Consider the following 26623-nt stretch of genomic DNA (forward strand, 5'->3'; position numbering starts at 1 on the left):
GCTCTTCCACAAAATACCACAGCCTGGGCGAGTTTATTTTGAAGAAGTGGCGTTAGAAGAAGTTTAAGTTTAAAAAATTTGGCTCTCAAAAGAAATTTCAATTGTTGTACTGTTGATATTTGGCTCTGTTGACTAATGAGTTTGCCGACCACTGGACAAATGAGTAGAATTCCTGGGTCAAATGATAACTCTGTGTTTAACCTTTTAAGGAACTACTAGACTATTTTCCAAAGTGGCTGCACCATTTTACATTCCCACCAGCAGTATATAAGGCTTCTAATTTCTCCACATCCTGGCCAACACTATCTTTTTTATGCTAGCCACCCTAGTGGGTGTGAAGTGGTGTCTCAGTGTGGTTTTTGATTTGCTTTTTCATGATGGCTAATGATGTTAAGCATCTTTTCATGTGATTACCAGTCATTTGTTGTAAATATTATTCAGACCCTTCGCTCATTTTTCTGAGTTAATCTTTTTATTACTGGGTTGTAATGGAATGAACAAAGCCACAAGGAAGGCAGAGATCCTAGCGTGGGAAGAATGAATAGCATGTCTCGTTTGAGCTGGAAGGTAAGGTACATGATGCAAGGGTGGGAGAAGCTTAACAAGATGGAGGCTGTGACCAAATTAATGGGGCATTTGAGGCCCTTAACAAGTGCTACAGCTTTCATTTAAAAGAGAGTAGGAATCCATTTAATTGTGGAAATATAAAGATCAGATAAAGCTGTGCAATTTAAAACTGGAAACTTTTAAAGATGCCTTTATGGAGCAATTACTAGACTCATATCTTTTTAAAAATATATATATTTTTATTGATTTCAGAGAGGAAGGGAGAGGAAGAGACAGATAGAAACATCAATGATGAGAGAGAAGCACCGTTTGGCTGTCTCCTGCATGAACCCCACTGGGAACTGAGCTGCAACCCGGGCATGTGCCCTTGACCGGAATTGAATCTGGGACCCTTCAATGCACAGGCCAACGCTCGCTCTGTCTACTGAGCCAAACTGGCTAGGGCTCAGATAATTTTTAAAAATATATTTTTAATGATTTCAGAGAGCAAGGGAGAAGGAGAGAGAGAGAGAGCGATAGAAACATCAACGATGAGAGAGAATAATTGATCTGCTGCCTCCTGTACATCCCCCACTGAGGATTGAGCCCCCAACCCAGGCATGTGCCCTGACCAGGAATCAAACCAGTGACCTCTTGGTTCATAGGTCGACACTCAACCACTGAGCCATACCTGGCCAGGCTGGACTCAGATCTTGATAAATCCTAATGGCAAGAGGCTTGGTGAGATTATGACACACATCCAAGGCCACACAGCTAATATGTGGTATACATGAGACTAAACGTACAGATCTTTCTGATTATAAAAGGCCTCTCTGCTCCTTGTGTGAGTCTCATGTTTTAGCATATCTTATCTTGGAGTTCGGGACCTGCCAGTAGATAGACATATCTTGCCTTGGAGTTGGAATCAGCCTTGCCTTGTAGCCTGGCCATGCTTGGGACCCCTCCCCCACCCCAATCTCCTTCAGTGCTTAGCTCACAGCCTCTGACATGCATCCATATGCTGGTGTGAGGACCAGCATCTCCAGAAGCAGATTAAGCAGCCAGCTGCTGGCAGTGATGGAGCTAGACAGCCTCCTCAGACACTGTCAGCTTTAGGATTCTGTTCGTGCACCTCCTTGCCATCACATAAGGGACCTGTGGTAATCCAAACTTGGAAGGCCAGGAGTCTAGCAAACAATGGTGAACACCTACAAAGCACACAACACTACTCAGCACAGCCAGAAGGTAGCCTTCACTTTAGGGCTGCTCAGCACACATATATGCTCTGGACAGCCAAGTGAGATTTAGGGTTTTTTTTTTTAATTTTAATTTAATTAAAAAATTTTTAAACCATGACATTTATTGCATGACTAATCATTGAAATCCTTAAGATGAACTGCTGCCCTCTTGGATTTAGGTGTCGTTCCTTCACGGAATCCAGCCCTGAATCTATGGTACACAATTTTTAGGTGCCTCATGGGACCAGTTCTGGTAGTGTTTCGTCATTTAGCCTTGGCACTCCAGTTATACTTCCTCTTGCATTGGCGGGATAGCCACACTTGCCGCAGGTGGACTTCTACAGGTGGAGGCGTCGAGCCACTGGGGCGGCACAATGTGTGCGTCTTGTTGCGGTGCTTGCCGAATGATGACGTCCCCTTCGTCATCTTGCTTCTGCTGCTAAGACCAAAGAGCAAGACTTAGTTTTGTTTTTAATATTGAAATGTATATTTTGAATATATTCCTCTTATTCAGAATTCAAAAAGTACAAGGTAGTAAACATTGAAGTCTTCTTTTCTATTCATCCATATTCCTCCTGTAGCAGTGTTAGCAGTTTAATTGTATGTTCTTCCAAAAATCTATTCATCCAGTTATTTTCATCTCTTTTTTATGTAGAACACCTTGCTGGATTAATTGTGCACCTATTTGATCGCCTCTCTCCTACTTAGGGCATTGCTTTCTGGAGGGGATGGTGGATCCTGTAAAAGTAGAAGACCACCACTGCCCTAGAGCAATTTAAAAAAGTGTACCAGATACACTATTTTGCATCTTTCACAAAAGTGTTCAAGTTCTAAATAATTAGTTATTTTTGGTAGAGATTTGTTGTAGTTGAAAAATGTATATATACCTCAGATTTGAAGACATGGTTTATTTTGATGTCTTAAACCTTGTGTTATTGCTATTGTTTGTAAAGTTTTAGAGAGACAACTACTATGGAGACGAAATTGTGACAGGTATTTGGGATTCAGTTTTAGTAATCATTTTGTATTCATAGTAATTTACCATTTCCTCCCATAGCTTGCCAAGAAATATCACCCAGACACAAATAAGGATGATCCCAAAGCCAAGGAGAAGTTTTCCCAGCTGGCAGAAGCCTATGAGGTAACTTGAACCACTGGTGTGTGCAGTCAGTCATTTAGCTGCATGTATGCATCAGAGTGTGCTGCACAGAGCAACCTGATGTGTCCTAAGTTCCACTATGAAGGCTTTGTCCCTGCACCAGCTCATCTTGTTAAAGAAAAAAGAGATTTCCAGGTCTCACGCTAGATCTAACTTGGAATCTCAACAAAAAACAAGGTCCAGTCTATATTAACAAAGCTTGGACTTGTAGCTGGGTCTGGTAACACCTTGCTGGATTAATTGTGCACCTATTTGATCGCCTCTCTCCAACTTAGGGCATTGCTTTCTGGAGGGGATGGTGGATCCTGTAAAAGTAGAAGACCACCACTGCCCTAGAGCAATTTAAAATGTAATCCGGGACAGAACATACATGAAACTACTGAACAATTCCGGAGTTATTTAAACGTGGACTTCTTGCCCTGACCAGTGTTGCTAGGTGGTTAGAGTGTTGGCCTGAGCACTGAAGGGTCTCAGGTTCAATTTCCAGTCAAAGGCACATACCTGGGTTGCAGGTTCAATCCCCAGGCCTAGTCGGAGCACATGTGGAAGGTAACTACTCAATGTGTCTCTCTCACATTGAAGTTTCTCTCCCCCCTTCTACTTTCTCTGAAGAGCAATGAAAAAAATATCCTTAGGTGAGGATTAAATAAATAAATAAGTAAATAAATAAAAGTGGGCCTTCTTCCCAGATTCTGACCATGCCCAAAGAGTTCAGAATATATAGGATATATCTGCCCTCTGTGTATGTACATTGGCCCCCCAACCTTTTGAGAGTAAGTCACAGACTTTGTATCTCTTTATTCCCAAGTATTTCAATATTTTTTTAAAATATATTTTATTGATTTTTTACAGAGAGGGAGAGGGATAAAGAGCTAGAAACATCGATGAGAGAGAAACATCGACCAGCTGCCTCCTGCACACCCCCCACCGGGGATGTGCCCGCAACCAATGTACATGCCCTTGACTGGAATCGAACCTGGGACCCTTTAGTCTGCAGACCGACGCTCTATCCACTGAGCCAAACCGGTTTCGGCTTAAGTATTTCAGTATTTTCTAAGAATAAGAATATTCTTTCTCATAACTATAGTATTGTCAAAATCAGAACATTTATTGTTGATAGTGTCATTGTCTGTACTTGGTGTCTGTCCCTGGGTCTCTAGAGACCTGGGAACACCTAACTGCTCTGCCTTTTGTGGAAGGTGCTGAGTGATGAAGTGAAGAGGAAGCAGTATGATGCCTACGGCTCCACTGGCTTTGATCCTGGGGCTGGTGGCTCTGGGCAGAGCTACTGGAAAGGAGGCCCCACTGTTGACCCAGAGGAGCTCTTCAGGAAGATCTTTGGGGAATTCTCATCATCTTCCTTTGGAGATTTCCAGAGTGTATTCAGTCAGCCTCAGGAGGTAAGCTCATTTTGAAGAACCATTCATATTTTAGCTGCTAAGTGTGGTGTAAACAGATTTCATCAATTTCTGTTTCTCAAAGAAAAGGCAAAGCAGCTTAAATGGAATGGTCTGGAAGCAGCCATTTTGATAAGAAATAATTTCAAAATTTGAAAAATCATATAGGTAATGTACTATATTGTACATCTATTTTGACTTAAGTATTACTGTTGCTTAACCAGGCAGCACCTAAGGCTCTCAGAGTCCATTATTAGGGTATATTTTATCCAGGAGAGCTCAATCTAGTAGGAAGACATTCCCAGTCCTACTTCCATATTTATGTCCTAATAAGACATTCTCAGAGTTGAAGAGAAAGGGGGAATGTTTATGACTTAAGTTATGATTGTAAGGACTGTATACAAGTATTATTTGTGAACAATTTGTTGAAAAATGCATTTTTACTTACAACAAACATTACCTCTTTAAAATCCTAAGGAGTAGGGCATAAACAGTTAAGTCCCATCTATTCTTACTTGGCAGAGTACAGATAAGTAGAGCAGTTGCAAAGTTAAGTAACTAGGGAGGGAAGAGATGAATAGGGAGAGCACAGAGGGTTTTTAGGGCAGTGAAAATACTCTCTTTGATCTATAATGATGTACTGTATATGCTTGTCATTATGCATTTGTCTAGACCCATATACTAGTAATGTACAACACCAAGAGTGAACCCTAATGTAAATGTGGGCTTTGAGTAATTATGATGTGTCAGTGTAGGTTTATCCTTGATTAAAAAATGTACCACTCTGGTGAGTGATGATGATGGGAGAAATTGTACATGGGTGGGGGCAGGGTGTATGTGGGAAATTTCTGTACCTTCCTTTCAATTTTTGTTCTAAAAAATAAAGTCTTTAAAAATAAAGTAACTGCAAACTGCTGGCTAGTACCCTCCCCTATTTTAAGAAAGATGACAGGCCATCCCTTGATTTCTCTAGTTTATCATGGATTTGACATTCAATCAAGCTGCCAAGGGTGTCAACAAGGAGTTCACTGTGAACATCACCGATACCTGTGAGCGGTGCAATGGCAAGGGGAATGAGCCTGGCACCAAGGTGCAGCATTGCCACTACTGCGGTGGCTCCGGCATGGTAAGAGCAAGTTAGAGCTGCCCCCTCCCGCCACCCCCCAACCTCCCACCTACTCAGGGGACTCCTACCTCATGCCCATCCATACTTCCCACCATTCCTTTTTTCTATGTTTCTGTGAATATTTTTTTGAGCAGTACCTAGGGCTTTGAGAATTCATAACTACATGGGACTGTTTTATCTAGAACCTTTTGTATTTTTTCAAGCATGCTCTGTCTTGGTCAGTAATACAGACAGAGCAAAAAAACCTTATCTTCTTTCTCTAAAAATATGCTTTGGGATATTTTGATAATTAAAAAAAAAAACCACATATTTTTATTGGTTTCAGAGAAGAAGGGAGAGGGAGAGATAGAAACATGCCTCCTGCACCCCCCAGGGGATCGAGCCTGCAACCCGGGTATGTGCCCTGACTGGGAATTGAACCATAACCTCCTGGTTCATAGGTCAATGCTCAACCACTGGGCTATGCCAGCCAAGCTGATATTTTGATAATTTGAATCCAAGTTGGGGTTGTTGGGGGACACTTTGCTTGAAGTGTAATCATTTTTTTTCTTTTTTGTAACTTGATGTAATTCAAGCTTATAGAACAGTATAACGAACCACCCTTTATTCCTTTTACTCAGCTTCACCAATTATTAGCATTTTGGTATGCTCATTTATTTCCTCCCCCCCTTTCTCCCTGTGTATGTATTCTGCACACATGCATGCATGTACACACATTCCCCCAAACATTTGAGAGTAAGTTGCAAACATTCTGTTTCTTTATTCCTGCATACTTCACTGTGTGTTTTCTAAGAACAAGAACATTCTTTTACATAACCACAGTACAGTTTTCAAAATAAAGAAATTTAATGTTGATACACTACCATTATCTGTACAGTACTTAGATTAATTCAATTGTCCTTACAATGTTCCTCCCGCCCCCCCCCCCCCCCCCCCCCCCCCCCCCGGCCCAGGATCCAAATGGGGACCTTGTATGGCACTTGCTTATCTTACCTTTTGTCTCCTTTAATCTGAAATAGTTTCTCATCCTTTTTTTCTCTTTTATGACCTTGACCTTTTTTTTTTTTTAATATATTTTATTGATTTTTTACAGAGAGGAAGAGAGAGGGATAGAGAGTTAGAAACATCGATGAGAGAGAAACATCGATCAGTTGCCTCCTGCACACCCCCTACTGGGGATGTGCCCGCAACCAAGGTACATGCCCTTGACCGGAATCGAACCTGGGACCCTTCAGTCCGCAGGCCGACGCTCTATCCACTGAGCCAAACCGGTTTCGGCTGACCTTTTTTTAGGATTAGAAGACAGCTATTTTTAATAGAATTCCTCTCACTTTGAGTTCATACCTCAGAAATATAGTGCCTTTTTCAGTGGATCATATTAATGGACATAAAGTGTCAGTTTGTCCCATTAGTGATAATGTTACATTTGATCATAATTAGTTAAGGTAGTGTCTATGAGGTTTCTCCATATAAAGTTATTTTTCCCTTTGAAATTAGTAACGAAGTTGTAGTGAGTTTGCATTCCTCTGAGAGAGGGTGCTCTTGGAGAGGATGAATTCCTGTGGCTACAGTTCTGTGAGCCAAGTTGCTTTCACTTGTTAAAGATATTTAGATATGTTTTATTGATTGTCTCCAGTTCCCTCTCACTTCTAAGGTCTTTTTTCTGAGTCCTTGAATTGCTGTGAAGTTTTAAAAAACATTTCTGAAGTGAGCATTGAGGTAAGACAGTAAAGCTAAAGTGTATTTCTCTTAAAATATAATATTTGAGACTGGGAAAAACATTTGCAACACATTTGCTAAAGGATTAATTTTTCTAATACTGTATGTCAAAGTCTCCTTCAGAATAATGAGAAAAAGACCAACAGCTCATTGGAAAAACTGATCAAAATGAACACAAGAGGAAATGCAAGTGACCAGTAAACATTTCTCACTAGCAGTCAGGGAAATGCAAGTGGAAATAAGAATATGCCTTTGGTTCATCCTCCAGATTGGCATACATTTCAAAGATTGGTACAGTGCATGCTGACAAGCCTGTAGGACGTAGGCATTCACGTGCCCTGATGATGGAAGTAGAAACCAGGGTGGCTTTTGGGAATGGAAGCTGCACATGCAGAGGCTGTCCCTTGCAGCCTGTGCATAATAGTAAAGGCCTGGACAACCTCAGTGACCATCACGAGTGAGTTGTCTGGAAAATCATGGTGCATCCATATAATGGAAAACTACAGTGATGGAAAATGCTTGCCTAGGATATTAAATTGTAAAAACAAAACAAAAGCTGTAGAACGGAATACATAGTATACTACTTTGGCTTAACTGACAACTTGTAATGCATGTAGATGACTTAAAATATGAGCCTTTAGGGAAGGTACATGGAATAATTAGGGCTCAGGAATGGGGGGAGACACTTAACTTTTCACTGCACCTCCATTTTTTACTTTATAATTTTATACCATGCATACATATTAGCTTTTCAAATAAGTGTAATATGCAAAATTTTAAATATAGTAATTATTTGTCCCAGCAATTTCTCCTTTGGGAATCTGTCTTATAAAAAATAAAGATATTGCCCTCTCTGGTTTGACTCAGGATAGAGTGTCTGCCTGTGGACTGAAGGGTCCCAAGTTTGATTCCGGTCAAGGGCACATGCTCAGGTTGCGGGCTCGAACCCCAGTAGGAGGCGTGCAGGAGGCAGCCAATCAATGATTCTCTCTTATCATTGATGTTTCTATCTCTCCCTCTCCCTTCCTCTCTGAAATAAATAAAAATAAAGGTATTAGCCGGCTGGTGTTGCTCACTTGGTTGTCCCATGTACCAAGAGGTTGCTGGTTGATTTCTGGTGTTCAGGAGGCAGCTGATTAATGTTTCTCTCTAATCAATGTTTCTATCTCTCCTCCCTTCCTCTCTCTCTAAAAGCAATAAAAACCTTTTTTTTTTTTTAAAAAAAGGAAAGGAAGTTGCAGAGCAATATGTACAATAAACTAATATTTTTACTTTTAAAAAGACTTTTTTATATAGAGAGTAAATTGTGGAAAGAATACTTCAAACTATGAACTTAATAGATTTGGTAACCTTGGGAATCAAAATGGGGAGATTAATAACTTTTTTTGTTGTTGTTAATCCTCACCTGAGGATATTTTTTCCATTGATTTTTAGAGAGTGGAAGGGAGAGAAGGAGGCGGGGGGGGGGGGCGCGGGGGAGGAGAGAGAGGGGGAGTGGGGGAGGTTGGTTGCCTCCCCCATGTGCCCCAACTAGGGCTGGGGATCAAATCTGCAACCCAGGTAAATGCTCTTGACTGGGAATCAAACCCGTGACCTTCTGGTACACGGGCTGACACTCTAACCACTTAAATACATCATCCAGGGCATAACTTTTTTCTTATTTATTTATTTATTTATTTATTTTAACTTTTATTTATTTCAGAGAGGAAGGGGGGGGGGAGAGAGAAACATTAATGATGAGAGAGAGCCCTGGCCGGTTTGGCTCAGTGGATAGAGCATCGGCCTGTGGACTAAAAGGTCCCAGGTTCGATTCCGGTCAAGGGCATGTACCTTGGTTGCGGGCACATACCCAGTAGGGAGTGTGCAGGAAGCAGCTGATCGATGTTTCTCTCTCATCAATGTTTCTAACTCTCTATCCCTCTCCCTTCCTGTCTGTAAAAAATCAATAAAATATATTTTTTAAAAAAAATGATGAGAGATAATCATTGATTGGCTGCCTTCTGCACGCCCCACACTGGGGATTGAGCCCACAACCTGGGCATGTGCCCTTGACCAGAATCTAACCTGGGACCCTTCAGTCCGCAGGCCGATGCTCTATCCTCTGAGCCAAACCAGCTAGGGCATAACTTTTTTCTTTATATATCTCTGTGGCCTTTGATTTGCCACAACAGTGTATTTGATACACATGTTTTTGGTAATAAAAAAAAAATTTCAGGGGGTAGGGGAGGCTGGGGGAAGGTCAATGGGGGAAAAAAGGGAGATATATGTACTACTATATGTAATACTTTAAACAATAAAAAATAAAAATAAAATGCCAAAAAAAATTAAAAAATTTCAAAGCTGTTAGGTTAATTAAAATGCAAGTGAGGCCCTAACTGGTTTGGCTCAGTGGATACAGCGTTGGCCTGCGGACTCAAGGGTCCCAGGTTTGATTCCAGTCAAGGGCATGTACCTTGGTTGTGGGCCCATCTCCAGTAGGAGGTGTGCAGGAGGCAGCTGACCGATGTTTCTCTCTCATCGATGTTTCTACCTCTCTATCCTTTTCCCTTCCTCTCTGTAAAAAATCAATAAAATATATTAAAAAAAAATGCAAGTGAGGAGCTGATGGTGGCCACACATGCTAAGGCTTCACCAACTCTGGGAGGAGCTGGGGAGGCTCCTGAAGGATTGGGGGATTATATAGGGGAAATAGGGAAAAGACATTCCAGGAGGAGGAGCCTGAGGAGCACCAGTGCCTATAAGAGGAGCTGCTGCCTCATTGCTGCCAGGTACTAGGCGGTGGGGACAGTAGGACAGGAGCCTGGGGTCGGAGGGGTTGGTAAAATCAGCCCAGTTGTTCCTGTTTGGCCTTTAGGGAGTAGAGGCCTGTGCTGCTCCTCCCTTGGAGTGGACAAAATAGCAGGGTCAGTGACCAGACTGGGGATGGCATTCAGTTGTCATTCTACTCTTTATTTATTTTTCTGTTTTCCCAGCTTTCACTTTTGTAATTAGAGGAGGAATACTCTTTTTAAAATGTATTTGCTCAAAATAAGTAAATCTATATATATAAAAGCCTAAGTGACCGTTATGACTGAACGACCGACCGTTCAACCAGTCGCTGTGATGCACCTGCCAACCTCCTGTAGCCCCTCCCCCTGGCCGGCCTCCATCGGCCCCTCGTGCTTCACCATTTGTAGAGACCTGCTTCTGGGTTGGGGTTTCATATATAGCAGAGCAGCTCCCTCGCTGCGATCTATTGAAAGTCAGCCCTCCACACAAGGGTTTGTTTCGCTCCCGTCCTCTCCCTTCCCCGGGGGCTGCCTGCCATGATGACGGGGTGGCGGCAGATGCAGCCCCTTTCCCAGGAGTGCCGGCTCCCTACTCGGGCCTGGCAGCCAACCTTCCACGGTTGTGTCCATCCTGTCCCCGCCCTCGCACAAATTCCTGCATGGCGCCTCTGGTAAACAAAGAAAATAAAATGTATTTGCTCAGTTCCTAAGTGTTTTGGGAACTTAGTGATTTGGAATTCAGAAGTCAGTCGGTTCTAGAAGGTCAGAGGTCAGATTAACAGTTTGAGCCTGTGCACCTGCTCCTGTGTTCTCAGGCAGTATGTTTTAGTGCACATGCACACAGAACATGCGTTATTGTGGGTTTCTTTTTAGAGAGAGAGGAAATAAACCACATTGATTTGTTCCACTTATTTATACATTCATTGGTTGTTTCTTGTATGTGCCCTGACAGGATTGAACCTGCAACCTTAACATATCGGCACAACACTATAACCAACTGAGCTACCTGGCCAGAGTAGAACAAGAGTCTTGAATGAAACATTTATATTGTACATATTGTGGTCCAAAAGCCTTGGCTGTCAGAGTTTACCTGTGTACTTAAGGGTTTCATTTTTCTACTCCTTTTTATCAGGAAACCATAAATACAGGCCCTTTTGTGATGCGCTCCACGTGTCGGAGATGTGGTGGCCGAGGCACCATCATCACAACTCCATGTGTTATATGCAGAGGAGCAGGAGAGGCCAAGCAGAAGAAGAAAGTGGTTATCCCTGTGCCTGCAGGTAAGTTCTGGGCTCCTCCACACACAGAGGACTGAGAGCTGAAACATTGTCTCCTTGTGATTTGGCTCTTATAAAAGCCAGTGTTATGGCCCTAGAGCCCTGGGCTGGAAGAGGAATTAGAATCTCCTTGCGTTTTTCTCTTTGCACTAGTTAGCCTTAAAATCTGTACTTACATGTCACTTGGGGGAGGAGGGACCTGACATGTTGACTCTTCCCCGTGCATGGTGAAGGAGCTCCTTCATCTCCGTCTTTACTCCACAAGGCCAGCATTGTCCCCATTGCTAGCCCAGTCTGCACCACCATCCCTCCTGGAGGCAGGGGCAGCTTGAGACTGCTCTCCCCAATTGGCTCTTATTCCCAGGGTGCTCTTTTCACAGGACAATCTGATCATGCCACTCACCCTGTTGAAGATCCTGCAGTGACTCAGGGGCAAAGAAAAGGCTTCTTCTCTTGGCCTGTGCTGGCCTCTCTAGCCTCCCCTCTTATGAGCCTTCCCTTGTTGCCTGCCCTGCAGTCTTCCCAACTTTCCTCCAGCTCCTTGAACAAGACATGCCTCCTAGAACAGCCTTTCATATTGCTGTTCCTTGTGTCTGAAACTTGCTTTCCATCATCTTTTCAGCAGTTAACTCTGTTCTTTTGGGCTTCCCCCAGGGAAGCCACCTGGAACCCTTCCTGTTCCTTAGATGTACGTTAGTCTGGAGCTGTGACGCTTTCCTTCTGAGAACATGGCTCTATTTGAAACAACTCATTTTAGAGTTGTTATTTGATTAATATTCTTCTCTGCTACTGGACTGGACACTCCTTGAGGTACTACATGGCCCTGGTAAGAGGCAGGTGTTCAGCAAGCTTCAGTTAATAAATGGAAGGTGCCCGTGTTTGGTTATGAGTTATTATATGGTGCAGTGTTGAAAAGTTGTACTTGTTGCCATATTTAATAACTGGTGTTCTCATTAACGAGAAACAGGAATGAGGAAGGCTTCCAGTGGCTTGAATCTTGAGTGGAAAATGCCATGGGAGATCTCCAAATAATCATTCTTTTTTGAACTTTTGTTCTCACTCGCAGGAGTAGAGGATGGCCAGACTGTGAGGATGCCTGTAGGAAAAAGAGAAATTTTCATCACGTTCAGGGTAGGTGCTCTGCTTGCACAGCCTCTGTTGGGCCTTACTGTTGTGGAGAAAGTGCGGCCATGGCTTCTCATGGAGAGGTGGGAGCTTCATGGGATACGTTCTGCCAACCGAGTTTCCAAGGAGAACAGTGGCCACCTTGGTGGGGTTATTAAATATGTTATCATCAATATTTTGTGCTAGGTGTGGAGAGAATAGAGTTGCTTTAAGATATTTATTAGTTGGAAACAAACAAAAATACAGAAAACATCTTGTGTTTTTACTTATGTATCAAATTGTTGGTAGGGACAGTAAGTCTCAAAGATACAGTTTTACCCACTACGTATATACAAGGGCAAACCTGGTTTTCTGAGATAAGGGAAACCTTATAGGAGATAATGGCAATTCCACTAGCTATATACCTGAGAAAAGCCCACACAAGTGTAGCAGGCAGAGGCACAAGATGTGTGTGATGCCTCATTCATTGTAGCAAGACGCTGACAACAACCTTCTGTCCTTGGAGAATAGAATGGTGGGTGAACTGCTCTGTGGTTGCAGACAACTGAAGAGCAGTCAGAAGGAAGAAACTGGACCACATGTGTAACAAGACTTCTCAGTTACAAAGAGGAGGGAAAGAAAGGTTGCAAGAGGGTGCAAGGAAGATAATTTATATAACCTTTTAAAGCACTTGAGATGATGTAATATAATAAGGACACATAAGTATGTAGTAAAAGTGAAAAGATGCTTGTAGGAATGATAAATACTAAATTCAGCAATGTAGTTAACTCTGGAGAGGTGAGGAAGCAAGGAGACTTCACCTACATTCATAACATCTTATTTATCCTACCTAATAAAATAGTAATATGCAAATTGACCACACCTTCGCTATACCCAAGCCACGCCCACCAGCCAAAGCCACACCCACCAGCCAATCAGGGCAAGTATGCAAATTAACCCAACAAAGATGGCAGTTAATTTGCATACGCTGAGAGAGGGAGGAGTGAAGACTGAAGACAACTTAGAAGGAAGAGGGAGGAAAAGAGGAAAGCAAGGTGGCTGCCAGAGGGAAAGCCCAGGTGGGGCGAGCAGGGTGGAACGGGGCGGAGCGGGGCGGGCAGCAGCGGCGCGCGGGTGCAGGCTCGGTGGTCGCAAAGGCGGCGGCAGCTGCTTGCAGGATTTTCCTGCAAATGGGCTACTAGTAGTAGTATATTATTTACTTTTTACTTTATATACATGTGAAATATTTCATGATTTAAAACAGACAAAACTAATCTAAAGGGTGAATATTCTAGACTGAGAAAGACAAAGACAGCAAGCTGGAAGCCAATAGATAAGAAAAGTTTGGTAGTCCGACCGTGTTGCTCAGTTCATGACCTCTGAACCAGAAGGTCATGGTTCGATTCGTGGTCAGGGTACATGCCCAGGTTACGGGCTCGATCCCCAGTAGGGGGTGTACAGGAGGCAGCTAATCAGTGATTCTCTCATCATTGATGTTTCTTTCTTTCTCTCCCTCTCCCTTCCTCTCTGAAGTTAATAAAAATATTTTAAATATAAAATACACACACAAAAACAGTACTTACAAAATCAAAATAATTCTAGTGTTGACAGTCTGTCTTAAAGGTAGTTTGTGCCAAATGACCATTTGGAAAACCATTTTTGCCTTTGTAGATTTATTAGTCTGTCTTCCTCTTTACTTTCTAGTAAAGTAAGATTTTTTAAATGTTCAATAAGCCAGTTTTACTTTATTTCTGTTCATACTTGAATGGCTTGATCTGAGCCGGAGGAAATCTAGGCACTCTTGCATTACAGTATAGAAATGAATCTGAGGTGTAACCTGGTATAGTGCTTCACTTTGGTGAGTGTGCTCTCCTCCTCATGCTACACTCCAAGCGTAGAGGCAGTGTAACTGGCCCTGGGCTCGGGCTGCTGACACAGGCTGATGTCCAGTTTCCAGAAGGCCTCTCTGTGTATAATGCCCATCTCTTGTGTTTGACCCTAGGTGGAGAAAAGCCCCGTGTTCCGGAGGGACGGCGCAGACATCCACTCTGACCTCTTTATTTCCATAGCTCAGGCTCTTCTTGGCGGTACAGCCAGAGCCCAGGGCCTGTACGAGACAATCAGCGTGACGGTAAGAGGCAAATTGTCTTCACCACCCTCCTACTTCATTGCTTCCTTTTTTTTTTCCCCCCTTGAAATGGAAAATGCCTGACAAGTGGCTAGAACCTGTAAACAACCAACATGTCAGGGATTCAGGGGAAATGAAATTTGGGGGAGACAGGAGGAATGTCTGGCCATTCCTTGAGTTTCAGTCACAAACTCTGGGCCTTGATGGTGTCATCACCAGGGACAGCGATTCTTAAGTCCCATTCCCTCCTTTGCTAAGCCAGGGAGCAGCTTCAGTAGTACACTCCTGTGCTGGCTTTGCCTCTTGAGGTCTGGCTCTCCGTGCGCCCTCCCTCGGCTCACCTCCCCAATCACCTGCCCCTATATCCTTGTTACTGGCTCTGCTCAGGGTGGACCCCAGCTTAGCCAGTTTTCATGTTGTTGGTGGGCTCTGTCTAGAAACCCAAGTGGGCAACTGGAGCGAGGAAAACCACAGGCTTCTTTTCCTTATAGATCCCCCCGGGGGTCCAGACAGACCAGAAGATTCGGATGAGTGGGAAAGGCATCCCTCGGATTAACAGTTATGGCTACGGAGATCACTACATTCACATCAAGATAAGAGTTCCAAAGTAAGTGCCCACTTAGCCATGGCAAGGCCTGTGGGATTCCTGCACACTTTCACCATCAAGCAAGGGCCATTTGAGGGCCTTTTACATGCCAGGTCCTATGCTGAGTGTGACAGTGTAGTGGTTTAGCACCACCACGGTGCTGGGGCTTGGGCAGGCTACTTCTTTAAGTTAGTGTGTCCTGCCCAGGTTTTCCATCTGCAAAGTGGACATAATGAAAAAGGTTGACCTCCCTGAGTTGGAGAATTAAATAAATAATACATAGAGAATGCTTAGCTTTGCTGCTGTTGCTTTTATTATTATTGCTCTCAGGGTGGTCACATTCTGGTGGGAGAAACAGATGTATAATCAGATCATGGCACAGGATACCCACATCCTCTGGAAGGAATATCCAAGCAGAATGCTGTGGGCATCCAGAACAGGCATGCCGACTCTGTTTGGGAGAACTAGATTGCCAGCACTCCTTTTAATTCCCCACCCCCCCCCCCACGTTTATAAAAGCTCCTCGGCCCGCCCCAGGAAACTGTTTAGCACAGCCATAGTGGCAGTTGTTTGAAACACTTAGGGTATTTTAGGAGATTTTTTTTTACAGAAGCTTTGAGGATGTGGTTCTTCAGGTCAGGCTGTATGCTCTGTCTGGGTTGGGGTCCCATATTTCCTACACTGGCCTAGGCCTCATCCTTCAAAGAGCTGCCCAGAGGAAACGCTTGACACTGACTGTACTTGTTCCAAAGGAGACTGACAAGCCGGCAACACAACCTGATCCTGAGCTATGCTGAGGATGAGACTGATGTGGAGGGGACAGTGAATGGCATCACCAACACAAGCACCGGTAAGGTGGCACAACAACACATGGGCATCCTCAGTCCCTTTGAAGCATGTTGTTTCCACTTAGGGATCTTCATGGAGCCTCCAGAGCGCACAGAAGAAAGAGGGGAGCTGAGGGCTCAGAACAGCCAAGTGTAACTGTGCTTCAGAGCACAGCTGCTCCTTCCTCTGTGTTAGAAAGTTTTGGATGGCTTCCTGCCAGGTTGCAGCCCTGTGTCTCAGAGAGCTGCTCTTCGGAGTTCTATCCTTGGTTCTGCCACTTGCCTTGTGACCTTGGGCACATCACCACAGTAGAGCTCCTTTTAACAGCTTAAGAAGAGGGATGGAAGGCTTTATGCATTCCTGACCCAGAATGCTTCACCAAGATTGCAGAGTATCTGATAAACATCTTCCACATCAATAAAAACCATCGTCACCTGGCTCCAAATCTGCCTATTCCCAGCAGGTCTAAATGAATTCTTCTGGCAATGAACAGGTGCCTTATTTACCCTGAGCTCAAATGTCACGCTCTGTCTACAGAGTATAGTTAAATATTAGTGATATTTGACACCAAAATGCTTTCAGGCAGAAGCTCTAGTGATGGGAAACCATGGCCACAGCTCTTTTCCCGTGGGAGGGGGTTGCTGTATTGTGGAGATGCTGGTTCTCTGTTGGTTGGACGATTGCTTGGTTAGGACAGGATGTACTGAGAGTGTAATTAGCTTCAGCTGTAAACATGTTTCCTCCTTGTTGCATCATTTTGTTTCTGTCTGGACCTCTTGTGTTTTCAGAACTTGAATAGTATTAGATTAGTATATGGTCATTCAGAGCAGGTGATGGGGGCAGGGGATGGATTTCCCAGTGAAGTAGAGGGCTTGGTCTTGGATTCACTTCCCACTCCACCCAGCAGGGAGGGGTGTCCCAGCAGGAGCAGCTTTTGCATGGACTTTGCTGAACTCCTGTTGAGTCCAAGAGACCAAGTCCTCTGTGAAAAAGTAGCGACCACAAATCCTGTGGCCTAACCAAGCATGGATGAGATACTGTTTTAAATGGTATGGTACATATGTATACTTTCCCCTTATTTTCTTATACCCTTGAACAAAAAAGTGGAAATAGTGGGAATAGTTATTCCATGTAACTTTAATGTACACTTCCAGTTTCTCCTTTCTGAATCCCAAATACTACCACCATCACATAGCATGTGAGATTTATTCTGCAGACAGCTCTCGCCTGTCCTCCTCCTCTCTGCACCCACCCAGAACTTGGGATCTCTTGAGCTGAGCCCCGCACAAGCACATGGGCCTTGTGCACTATATTAGAATGCTGGGTATTAGTAGTCACCAGTTGTTGCCTTTTTTGTTTTTTTTTAATATGTTTTTATTGATTTCAGAGAGGAAGGTAGAGGGAGGGAGATAGAAACATCAATGATGAGAATCATCGATCGACTGCCTCCTGCATGCCCCCTAGTGGGGATCGAGCTCACAACCCAGGCATGTGCCCTGACTGGGAATTGAATGGTGACCTGGTTTATAGGTTGATGCTCAACCACTTTACCACACTGGTCGGGCCTGTTGTTGCTTTTTAAAACCCCTTTCTGATCATTTAAATTGAGAGTTGATCATATAGTCAGCTTCTGAGTGTTCTTAGAACCCTCCCTATTTTTATGGTTCCTTGTCCTGATAGTTAACTTCCTCTTGTCTTATTCAGCCAGAATTTATTGGGAGCTTCTTGTGTGTTTGATACAGTACTTTGCCAGTTCTTCCTTTAAGATTTATATTGCCCTGACTGGTTGATTAGAGTATCGTTCCATGTGCAGAAAGGTCTTGGGTTCGATTCCCAGTCTGGGCATATACCCAGGTTGTGGGTTCAATCCCCAGTCAGGGCACATGTGGGAGGCAACAGATCGATGTTTCACTCTCACATTGATGTTTCCCATCCTCTCTAGAATCAATAAAAAATATATCCTTGGGTGGGGATTTTTAAAAATATATATATTTTATTGATTTTTTACAGAGAGGAAGGGAGAGGGAGAGAGAGTTAGAAACATCGATGAGAGAGAAACATCAACCAGCTGCCTCTTGCACACCCCCTACTGGGGATGTGCCCGCAACCAAGGTACATGCCCTTGACCGGAATCGAACCTGGGACCCTTGAGTCCGCAGGCTGATGAGCTATCCACTGAGCCAAACCAGTTAGGGCGGGTGGGGATTTTTTGTAAAGTTTTTTTGTTATTGACAGTTTTACTGAGTATAGATTAACTTTTAATATATGCATTGGATGCACTTCTGAAAAGTTGTTTATAAAGTGAAATGTGTATGCCAAATTATATATCTTTTCTATTCCCATTGTGATTTCAGAGTTGTATTCCAATGGAAAATTTGGCTCCCAGGCATAAATTTTTATTTATTTATTTTTGATTGATTGATTGATTTGATTTGAGAGAGAGGAAGGGAGAGAAAGAGAAACATCAATTTGTTGTTCCACTTATTTATGCATTTATTGGTTGATTTTTTTATGCACCCTGCTTTGGATCAAACCCACAACCTTGGCCCATCAGGACAATGCTCTTATCAACTGAGTTACCCTGCAAGGGCATAAATGGCATTTAAGAATCTTAGAATTGGCCCTCACCGGTTTGGCTCAGTAGATAGAGCGTTGGCCTGTGGACGGAGGGGTCCCGGGTTCGGTTCTGGTCAAGGGCATGTACCTTCGTTATGGGCACATCCCCAGTAGGGGGTGTGCAGGAGGCAGCTGATCGATGTTTCTCTCTCATCGATGTTTCGAACTCTATCCTTCTCCCTTCCTCTCTGTAAAAAATCAATAAAATATATTTAAAAAAATAAAATGTTGAGTACAGGTCTGTAATCTAACTCATAACAAAACTTTGCCCTCCCTACCTAGTGGTTTGTAGATCTTTAAAATGATGCATTTGTACAGCAGAGTTAGTCCCGTTAGTCTCAGCTTGGGCCCTAAAGAAACAGGGAGCAATCTCCCTTTTTCTGGAGCATTTAGGGTTAGATGTCCCAGATGGGGAGATTGTGCCCAGTAACATACAGGGTCCTCCACTGCTGTCGTTACAGATAAGAAGTACATATGTCCTGGGGTTCTGAAAGGCAGTGAATCCTTCCCTGAGTATCCCAGAGACATGCGCATGTGAGGAGTATGGAAGCTGGTCGGTTGGTCTTGGCATTGTTCTTCACTTTCTTAGTCGGTGGCATGGTGGTTAAGACCTAGGCTTTGGAGTCCAACGGCTTGGGTTTGAACTCCCATTTATTTTGTGATCTTAGGCAAACTTTTATTTGTGGGTTTTTTTTGTGTGTGTGTTTTTTCCCCTCTGAAATTTACCTATAAGGTTATCCCTAAGGATTAAATGAGCTAATGTTGAAATTTTGTGGCCTGGCCAAGAAGACATCTGGCACTGGGCTATATTTTTTGTTACAGTTGTTAAGATGGAGATATCTGGTGATTGTCTGGCTGTTTTTTATTTCCTTCCTTTGGGCCAGTGACTCAGGTAGCAGTTGGGATACAATAAAGTGCCTGTTTGCTTCAGTCATCTGAAAAGGCATGACAGCCTTGCCAACCTGGGAGCTGCCCCTCTCCTCTTGGTGGCTTCCTGATTGTTGAGCTCTTGGGTGACCAGGTGGGGGTAGGTGGGGCCTGGGATGGGACGCCTGGAGGTGTGCGCCCTTGACCCCAGTTTTTTCTGCTGTTTGTGCCCAGGTGGCAGCACCATGGATAGCTCCGCAGGAGGCAAGGCTAGGCCTGAGGCTGGGGAGGACAAGGAGGGATTCCTTTCCAAACTTAAGAAAATGTTTACCTCCTGATACCTAGCCGAGGTAGGAAAACCCTTGAGGTTTCTCAAACCCTTTGTTTTGCTCTGTTAACTAATCCCTGTTTTCCCTTACTTTAACCAATTTCAGCCCCCTCGCCCCCACTGTTGGAAGAGGTACCAGGCTCAGGCATAGTGTATCTAGCTCCCCTTGGAGCCAAGCTTCTTGGCCCATGGAGACACCTGCATTAGGTAATATGGCAGAGTCAGTGGCAGTGCAGGGCTGAAGCAGACCATAGGGAGAGGCTGCACTGGGGGCTGCCTCTCAGCCCTCCCTCCACCAGCTCCTAGGGCTGCATCCCACAGTGGTGGGAATCATGTTGCCCACAGTCACAGGGGGTGAGCCATAGCAGAGCCAGACTTAGAACTCAGATCTCCCCAACTCCCTGCCTGTTTCATAGCGCCTGTTCTGCCTGGGGATGTAGGGCACCATGTAACCTCCGGGGCTGCCAGGAGTTGTGCTTGGTAACTGGGTTCTTGGGACCAACTTTATACTTGTGTGGGTTCCTGATGGCTGTGGCTCCTGGCATAGCTCCTTCCCAGGGATGATAGAAGCTCACGCACAGGAGTTTGCTATTCTTGCAATGCCAGTAAACTGTAACCATTTGTGTCTTGGCTCAGGAAAACGGTCCACTGGAAACTAGGCTGAGAGCAGCAGCTCCTCCTCATGGCCTGGGCACCTTGGAGGCAGGAGGATTCCAGAACTGCAGCACCGAGCCCTGCCTGCAGAGGCCCTCTGGACCGCCTTGGCAACAGCAAAATCATGTGACAACACGCCTCTCCACAGAATGGTCATGGTGGACAGCCCCTGGGCAGTAAGGCATGGCATGCCTAAGGGCTGGTAGAAGTTCTTGTTCCATGGGTGTAACTCAGCCTCTTCTGGCTCAGACAGAGTAAGACATCTGGATACTTCTTGCAGAGCCAAAACTCTAATTTGGAATCAAATGTGGTGGAAATCTTAGTAAAGAATTAAAGGCTATGCTTACAGCTTAAAAATGAAGCCTGAAGCTGCACCAAGTTGTGAAGTGATTAATTTCCCTCTCATCAAACCTCCGGGAGGTTCTGGAATGAGTCTTTCCTGACAGGTTGTCTTTTCCAGGAACTAGGGCCTGGCCCTCTCAGTGTCGTCTGTCCCTCAGTAGACATATCCCTTGCTCTTCTTGGAATTTGTTTTAATTCCCAAGGGTACCACGCAGCTGGAACATGAGGGCCTTGGATCTTGGGGACTCATACACAGAGGGTCCCTGGAGATACTGTTCCTGGCGTGGGCTATGATCTTTGTCAGGATGGATAGTCCTCCCTCCCACCCCACCGGGGTGGCCTCTTGTCCATGACTGTTGAGTTCTGTTGTTTGAAGCCAGGTGTGAGTGGAGCCTGCCCTTCTGCTGGACCACAGCCATCCTTGGCCACAGCCTAGCTAATGGCCTCCTTATCCCAGAGCCTTACCCTCACTGCCTGCTACAGCTTGGTTCTCACCACTTACAATGTTGACACCTGTTTGCAGAAGTGTGTTTAAATTATTTAATGCTAAGAATCATTGTCTTTTCCTGTATAAATGTTTGTTCAGAAAAGGAAAGCACAGTCTAAGCAGGTGAAGGCTCTCCACCATCCAGCCAGAGCAAAACAGTTTTCTCAACCTCAGCTTCTAGGATGTGTAGATTCCGTTTCCAGACCCTCCCGTTGTGGTAAGACAGGCTAATGGAGAACACTTCTGAATAGTTTCCCGTCATAATTTACTAAAATAAAGCATCTTTTAGTGTCTGATCTACGAATGTAAAATGATTCTGTATCAATGTAAAAGATTATCTACTGCAAAAAGATATTTAAAACCTACATTGTGGATACTTCTTTTTTGAAAGAGTTCAAGCAGCTTTCTACAGGGGGCTTAGCAGGGGCTTATATGGTGTTCTCTGCAGAACAGGCTGTGCCACGCTCCTGCTGGCCTTCCTCATCCACAGTCCTGCCTGCCTATGAGCACGCTCACAGTGATGGGTGGGTGTGCTTTGACAGTACTAATCCTCTCAAGCCCAGGTCCCAGAGCAGGGAGCTTGCCATGGAACAACTGATTTGAATGAATATTCTAGAATTTGGTGGGTAGCTTCTTTTGGGGGAGCCTGTGCCATGAGAGATGTGCAGTACAGCCTCCTCTATCACTGTCTCCCTTGCTAGATTTAATTCTCCCCCCATTATGCTTAGAGGAATATTAACTTCGTGTGTGTGTGTGTGTGTGAAAAATTTTGCTCATTGTAGTTTGACTAGTCTGGGCTCCCAGCAGAGACTGTCTCACAAAAGCCCCAATGCTGGCACAGATGGAGTGGGTCCCGAGCACATCTCTCCCACCAGCCCCTGGGCTCTGAGCTGAGCAGTTGGAGCACACTGGCTGGGCTGTGTGAAGAGGATGGGAAAGACCTGATGGGCAAGAAAAGAGCTTAGCGGTGACCTCCTGCCAGTGTTAGATACTTCTCACTCATTCAAGCAGATTGTATTGAGTGTCTGCTGTGGACTCTCAGCATGGGTCCCTTCATGATCCTAGACCCAGGTACAGCAGCAGGAAGCTAGGCGGAGCATCTCCTGACAGCTTAGTTTATCTCCTATAGAAGTCAGTGGGGTCCCACTCATGTCCTGTCTTTTGGAAGCAGAAGTTTAGAGAAAGACTGAAAGAGAAAAGTGGGTTTTCTTGCTAGCAATACCATTATTGCTTAGTGAGGGTCCTTTCCGCAGATGTAGGAAGGTGCCAGTGCAAATCTAGCATCAAGTCCCACTCAAGGCCTGGATTGGGCTTCTTCCCACAGTTGGCTCCTGAGGCATTTGTCACCAGACAACTTTGCAGCCTGAGTTGGGGCTGGAGCATGAGATGAGACATTAAAAAAAAATTATCTCTAGGCCCCAAGCCTTTGGAGATTGAGAGGAAGGGCAAAGGTAGATGGGTGTTGAGCATTTGCTGAAACGTTAGGATGGATGAGGGAAGGCACAGTCACATGGGGATGAGGCCAACTTGGCCACTGAACCTTGTCTTCATCCCCACTTGAAGGCCTCTGTTCTGATTTGTTTTCCCACCTGAGCCATCCTCCTCCTCAGGCCTTTGCGCTCTGGTGGACTTGAGTGCAACGTTACTTCCCTGTCATGAAAACCCCCCTCAGTGTATAAGAATCTCTCCAATCCCACAAGCCTACTTCCCAGGACTGTCCCTGCCCTTTACTTTGTTCTGTAATATTGGAGCCCGTCACTGAATACTTTGTTATATCAGCTGTCATGGCTTTTGTGGGAGGCATGTAGCACTCTTGTTAATAAACACTGTGAAACCTGAACTTTATATCTTTTAACCAGTTCTGCTTTATTTGACATGATCCTTATGAAGGGTCAAACACATGGCCCAGTCAAGGGACTTTACATAAAGAAACAAAGTAAGCCCTGGCCAGTGTGGATCACTGGTTAGAGCCCAAAGGGTCACAGGTTCGATTCCTGGTCAAGGGCACGTACCTGGGTTGCAGGTTTGATCCCCGGGAGGCAACCAATCAGTGTGTCTTTCACATTGATGCTTTTTGCTCTCCCCCCATCCTCCTTCCCTCTCTTTCAAATCAGTGGAAAAATATACTTAGAAACAAAGTGGCCCTGACCTGCAGCTTCAGTGCCCAGGAGATAGTAGGGAGTGGAGACTGGCTGCCCAGTTTACTAGTAAAGGGGACAGCCATTCTTCAGCTCCACCCAAGGCAGGGTAGGGGGTTAATGCAGAAATTCAGACCCAGTGCTGCCATATCATGTGCTTTCCAAGAGAAGCTGGGCATCCATATATTTTTTAATAGACTTTTATTAAAAAATTGATTTTAGAGGAAAGGAGAGAGAAAAAAACATCAATGTGAGAGAAACATCCATCAGCTATCTTCTGCACATGCCCCGACCGAGGATTGAACCTGAAATCTGGGTATGTGCTCTGACCAGGAATCAAATCCGACACTTAAAATATATATATATTTTATTGATTTTTTTACAGAGAGGAAGGGAGAGCGAGAGAGTTAGAAACATCGATGAGAAACATCAGTCAGCTGCCTCCTGCACACCCCCTACTGGGGATGTGCCCGCAACCAACCAACGTACATTCCCTTGACCAGAATCAAACTTAGGACCCTTGAGTCCGCAGGCTGACGCTCTATCCACTGAGCCAAACCAGTTAGGGCAAATCTGACACTTTTTGTTGTTAATCCCCACTGGTGGATATTTCTCCCATTGATTTGAGAGAGAGTGGAAGGGAGGGGGAGGGGGAGAGAGGAGAGAAACATAGATGTTTAAGAGCTACATCAATTGGTTAACCTCCCACATACACCCCAATTGGTGCAGGGAACCTGCAACCCAGGTACATGCCCTGACTGGAATCAAACCCGGGACCCTTCAGTTTGAGGGCCGACGCCTAACCACTGAACAACACCGACAAGGGCGGCATCCAGATTGTTTATGTAGAGAGTTACCTCATTTTTGAGGTAACAGTTTTATTGAGATATTTACATACTATTCAACTCACCATTAAAGTGTACAATTTTGTGGGTTTTAGTTCCAAGGTTGTACAACCATCACCACACTCAATTCTAGAAAAATTTCATTACCTCAAAGAGAAATTCCAAATCCATTAGCAGTTACTCTCCATTTTTCTCCCAAGTCCTTCATTCTCTGGCAACCACAATTCTGTTCTGTGCGTGTTATCTAAATGGAGTCATACAATATGTGACCTTCTGTGGTTCTGTTCTCATTTCATTTAGCATAATGTTTCAAGGTTTGCCCATGTTGTAGCATAAATCAATACTTCATTTCTCTTTATGGCTGAATAATATTCCATTATATGAATAGACCACATTTTTTCCCCATTCACTGACAGACATTCAGGCTATTTCCTCTTTTGCTATTATCAATAATACTGCTGTGAATGTCTCATTTTGAAATGTTGGCAGCTACTTATATGAGATGTTTGGCATAGTCAAACCCATAGAGACAGAAAGTAGAAGGGCGGTTGCCAGGGACTAGAACAGGGGTGGGGAACCTTTTTTCTGTCAAGGGCCATTTGGATATTAATGTCATTTGCTTAATATAATTCACTTAATATAAATTTATGTTGCTATGAAAAAGAGCTCCTAGATTTATTGAACTTCGAATCCCGCCTGCAATTGCCTTGGCAGGGCCAGACCAAATGATTTCCAGGGCCTTATAAAGCATGTGTGCTGGACGTTCCCCACCCCTGGGCTAGAGGGAGGAGGGTTAGTTAAAGTTTAATGAGTACAGAGTTTCAGTATGGGATGATGAAAAAGTTCTGGAGATGGATGGTGGTGATGGTTGTACAACAATGAATGTACTTAATTCCATTGAACTGTACACTTAAAAACGACTAAAATAGCCTGGCCAGTGTTGTCCCATGCATCAAAAGGTTGCTGGTTTGCCCTAGCTGTTTTGGCTCCGGTTTGGCTCCGTGGATAGAGCGTCGGCCTGTGGACTGAATGGTCCTGGGTTCGATTCCAGTCAAGGGTACATGCCAGGGTTGCGGGCTCGGTCCCCAGTGTGGAGTGTGCAGGAGGCAGACAATCAATGATTCTCTCTCATCTTTGATGTTTCTATCTCTCTACCTTCCTCTCTGAAATCAATAAAAAAAAAAAAAAAAAAAAGGTTGCTAGTTCGATTCCTGTTCAGGGCACATGCCTGGGTTGTGGGCTCAATCCTTGGAAGGGGCCGGGCAGGAGGCAGCCAATCGATGTTCCAGTCTCACATAGATGTTTCTCTGTCCTTCTCCTTTTCACTTCCTCTCTCTCTAAAAATCAAAATATTTTTAGTGACTAAAATAGTAAGTTTTATGTTATGAATATTCTACCATAGCTAAGAAAGTAACAAATAAATGACAGCTAACTGATGTATTTCAGGGACCAAATCTTAGAAGACCAGGCACACATGGCAGTCCACCTGATCAGGACTTACGCTGGGAACACCTCAGCCTATAGGACAACATGGTGGCACTGCGAGTCCCCTCCATGTGGTGTGACCCCCCATGTGCTTGCTTGCTTTTTTTAAAACAATTTGTTGCTCCACTTTTTTAAAAAAAATTTATTTTTATTGATTTCAGAGAGGAAGGAAGAGGGAGAGAAACATCAATGATGAGAGAGAATCATTGGCTGGCTGCCTCCTGTACACCCCCCACTGGGGACCAAGCCCACAACTTCGGCATGTGCCCTTGACCGGAATCGAACCAGGGGCCCTTCAGTCCGCAGACGACACTCTTACCCACTGAGCCAAACCAGCTAGGGCATGTGCTTTTTTACTGTAGTGATTTGAAGTCAGGCAGGTCCACCCTGAGCCACAGCCCCAGACAGGTAAGTTTCCCACCAGGGGACCTGTGGGACTTGGGCACAGAGGGCTGGATGCAAATAATCTCTCATGTTCTCTTGCTGGCCCAGGCGGGTTGGAATCCCAAGCTGTCATGGTCTTTTCCCTCCTACCCTGCCTCAGAGGCTCACTGTCCTCCCCTCAGACCTCAGAGGCTGTCCCCATCCCCGTTAAAGTAGGCCCCTCTAGCCCAGCTGGTGTGGCTCAGTGGTTGAGTGTCAACCCATGCACCAAGAGGTCGCTGGTTCGATACCCGGTCAGGGCACATGCCCAGGTTACAGGCTCGAGCGTGTGGGAGACAGCCAATCATTGTTTCTCTCTCATTGAAATTTCTCTCTCCCTATTTTAAAAACCTATAAAAAATTTATTTTTAAAAAGGCCACTTCCAATTGTTATCCTTCTTGTTCTCTGCAGCTCTATGTCAATCTGTAATTATTTATTGCATATTTGTATCTGGCTCTCCTCAAGGCATGGAGCGTCACATTTTTGGTTAGCACTGTATTTAGAACCCAGCACAATGTAAGTTGTCAAAGACATGCTTTTTAAATTAATAAACAGATGGCA

General features: G+C 44.5%; 1 protein-coding gene and 1 pseudogene across 3 annotated transcripts in view; one reads left to right on the forward strand and one right to left on the reverse strand.

Moving 5' to 3' along the window:
* DNAJA3 (DnaJ heat shock protein family (Hsp40) member A3) overlaps nucleotides 1-25739 on the forward strand; it is a 33841-nt gene extending 8102 nt beyond the window's left edge. Inside the window, exons 3-12 of one of the 2 annotated variants that reach the window (XM_079787974.1) lie at nucleotides 2842-2925; nucleotides 4143-4343; nucleotides 5314-5466; nucleotides 11086-11233; nucleotides 12297-12361; nucleotides 14337-14465; nucleotides 14954-15069; nucleotides 15801-15898; nucleotides 19594-19709; nucleotides 20324-25739. In XM_079787974.1, coding sequence (XP_079644100.1) covers nucleotides 2842-2925; nucleotides 4143-4343; nucleotides 5314-5466; nucleotides 11086-11233; nucleotides 12297-12361; nucleotides 14337-14465; nucleotides 14954-15069; nucleotides 15801-15898; nucleotides 19594-19697 — 1098 coding nt within the window. In that variant the 3' untranslated portion in view covers nucleotides 19698-19709; nucleotides 20324-25739. The remainder of the gene's footprint in view (nucleotides 1-2841; nucleotides 2926-4142; nucleotides 4344-5313; nucleotides 5467-11085; nucleotides 11234-12296; nucleotides 12362-14336; nucleotides 14466-14953; nucleotides 15070-15800; nucleotides 15899-19593; nucleotides 19710-20323) is intronic. The other variant, XM_079787975.1, reaches the window with a different exon arrangement.
* Nucleotides 1824-2832, reverse strand: LOC307109292 (large ribosomal subunit protein eL37-like; annotated as a pseudogene). The gene has a single exon. The product of its transcript is annotated as a large ribosomal subunit protein eL37-like (transcript).
* Nucleotides 25740-26623: the final 884 nt, after the last annotated feature.

This window comes from Cnephaeus nilssonii, assembly GCF_951640355.1.
Source record: "Cnephaeus nilssonii genome assembly, chromosome: 2".
In the NCBI taxonomy this organism is placed as follows: domain Eukaryota; kingdom Metazoa; phylum Chordata; class Mammalia; order Chiroptera; family Vespertilionidae; genus Cnephaeus; species Cnephaeus nilssonii.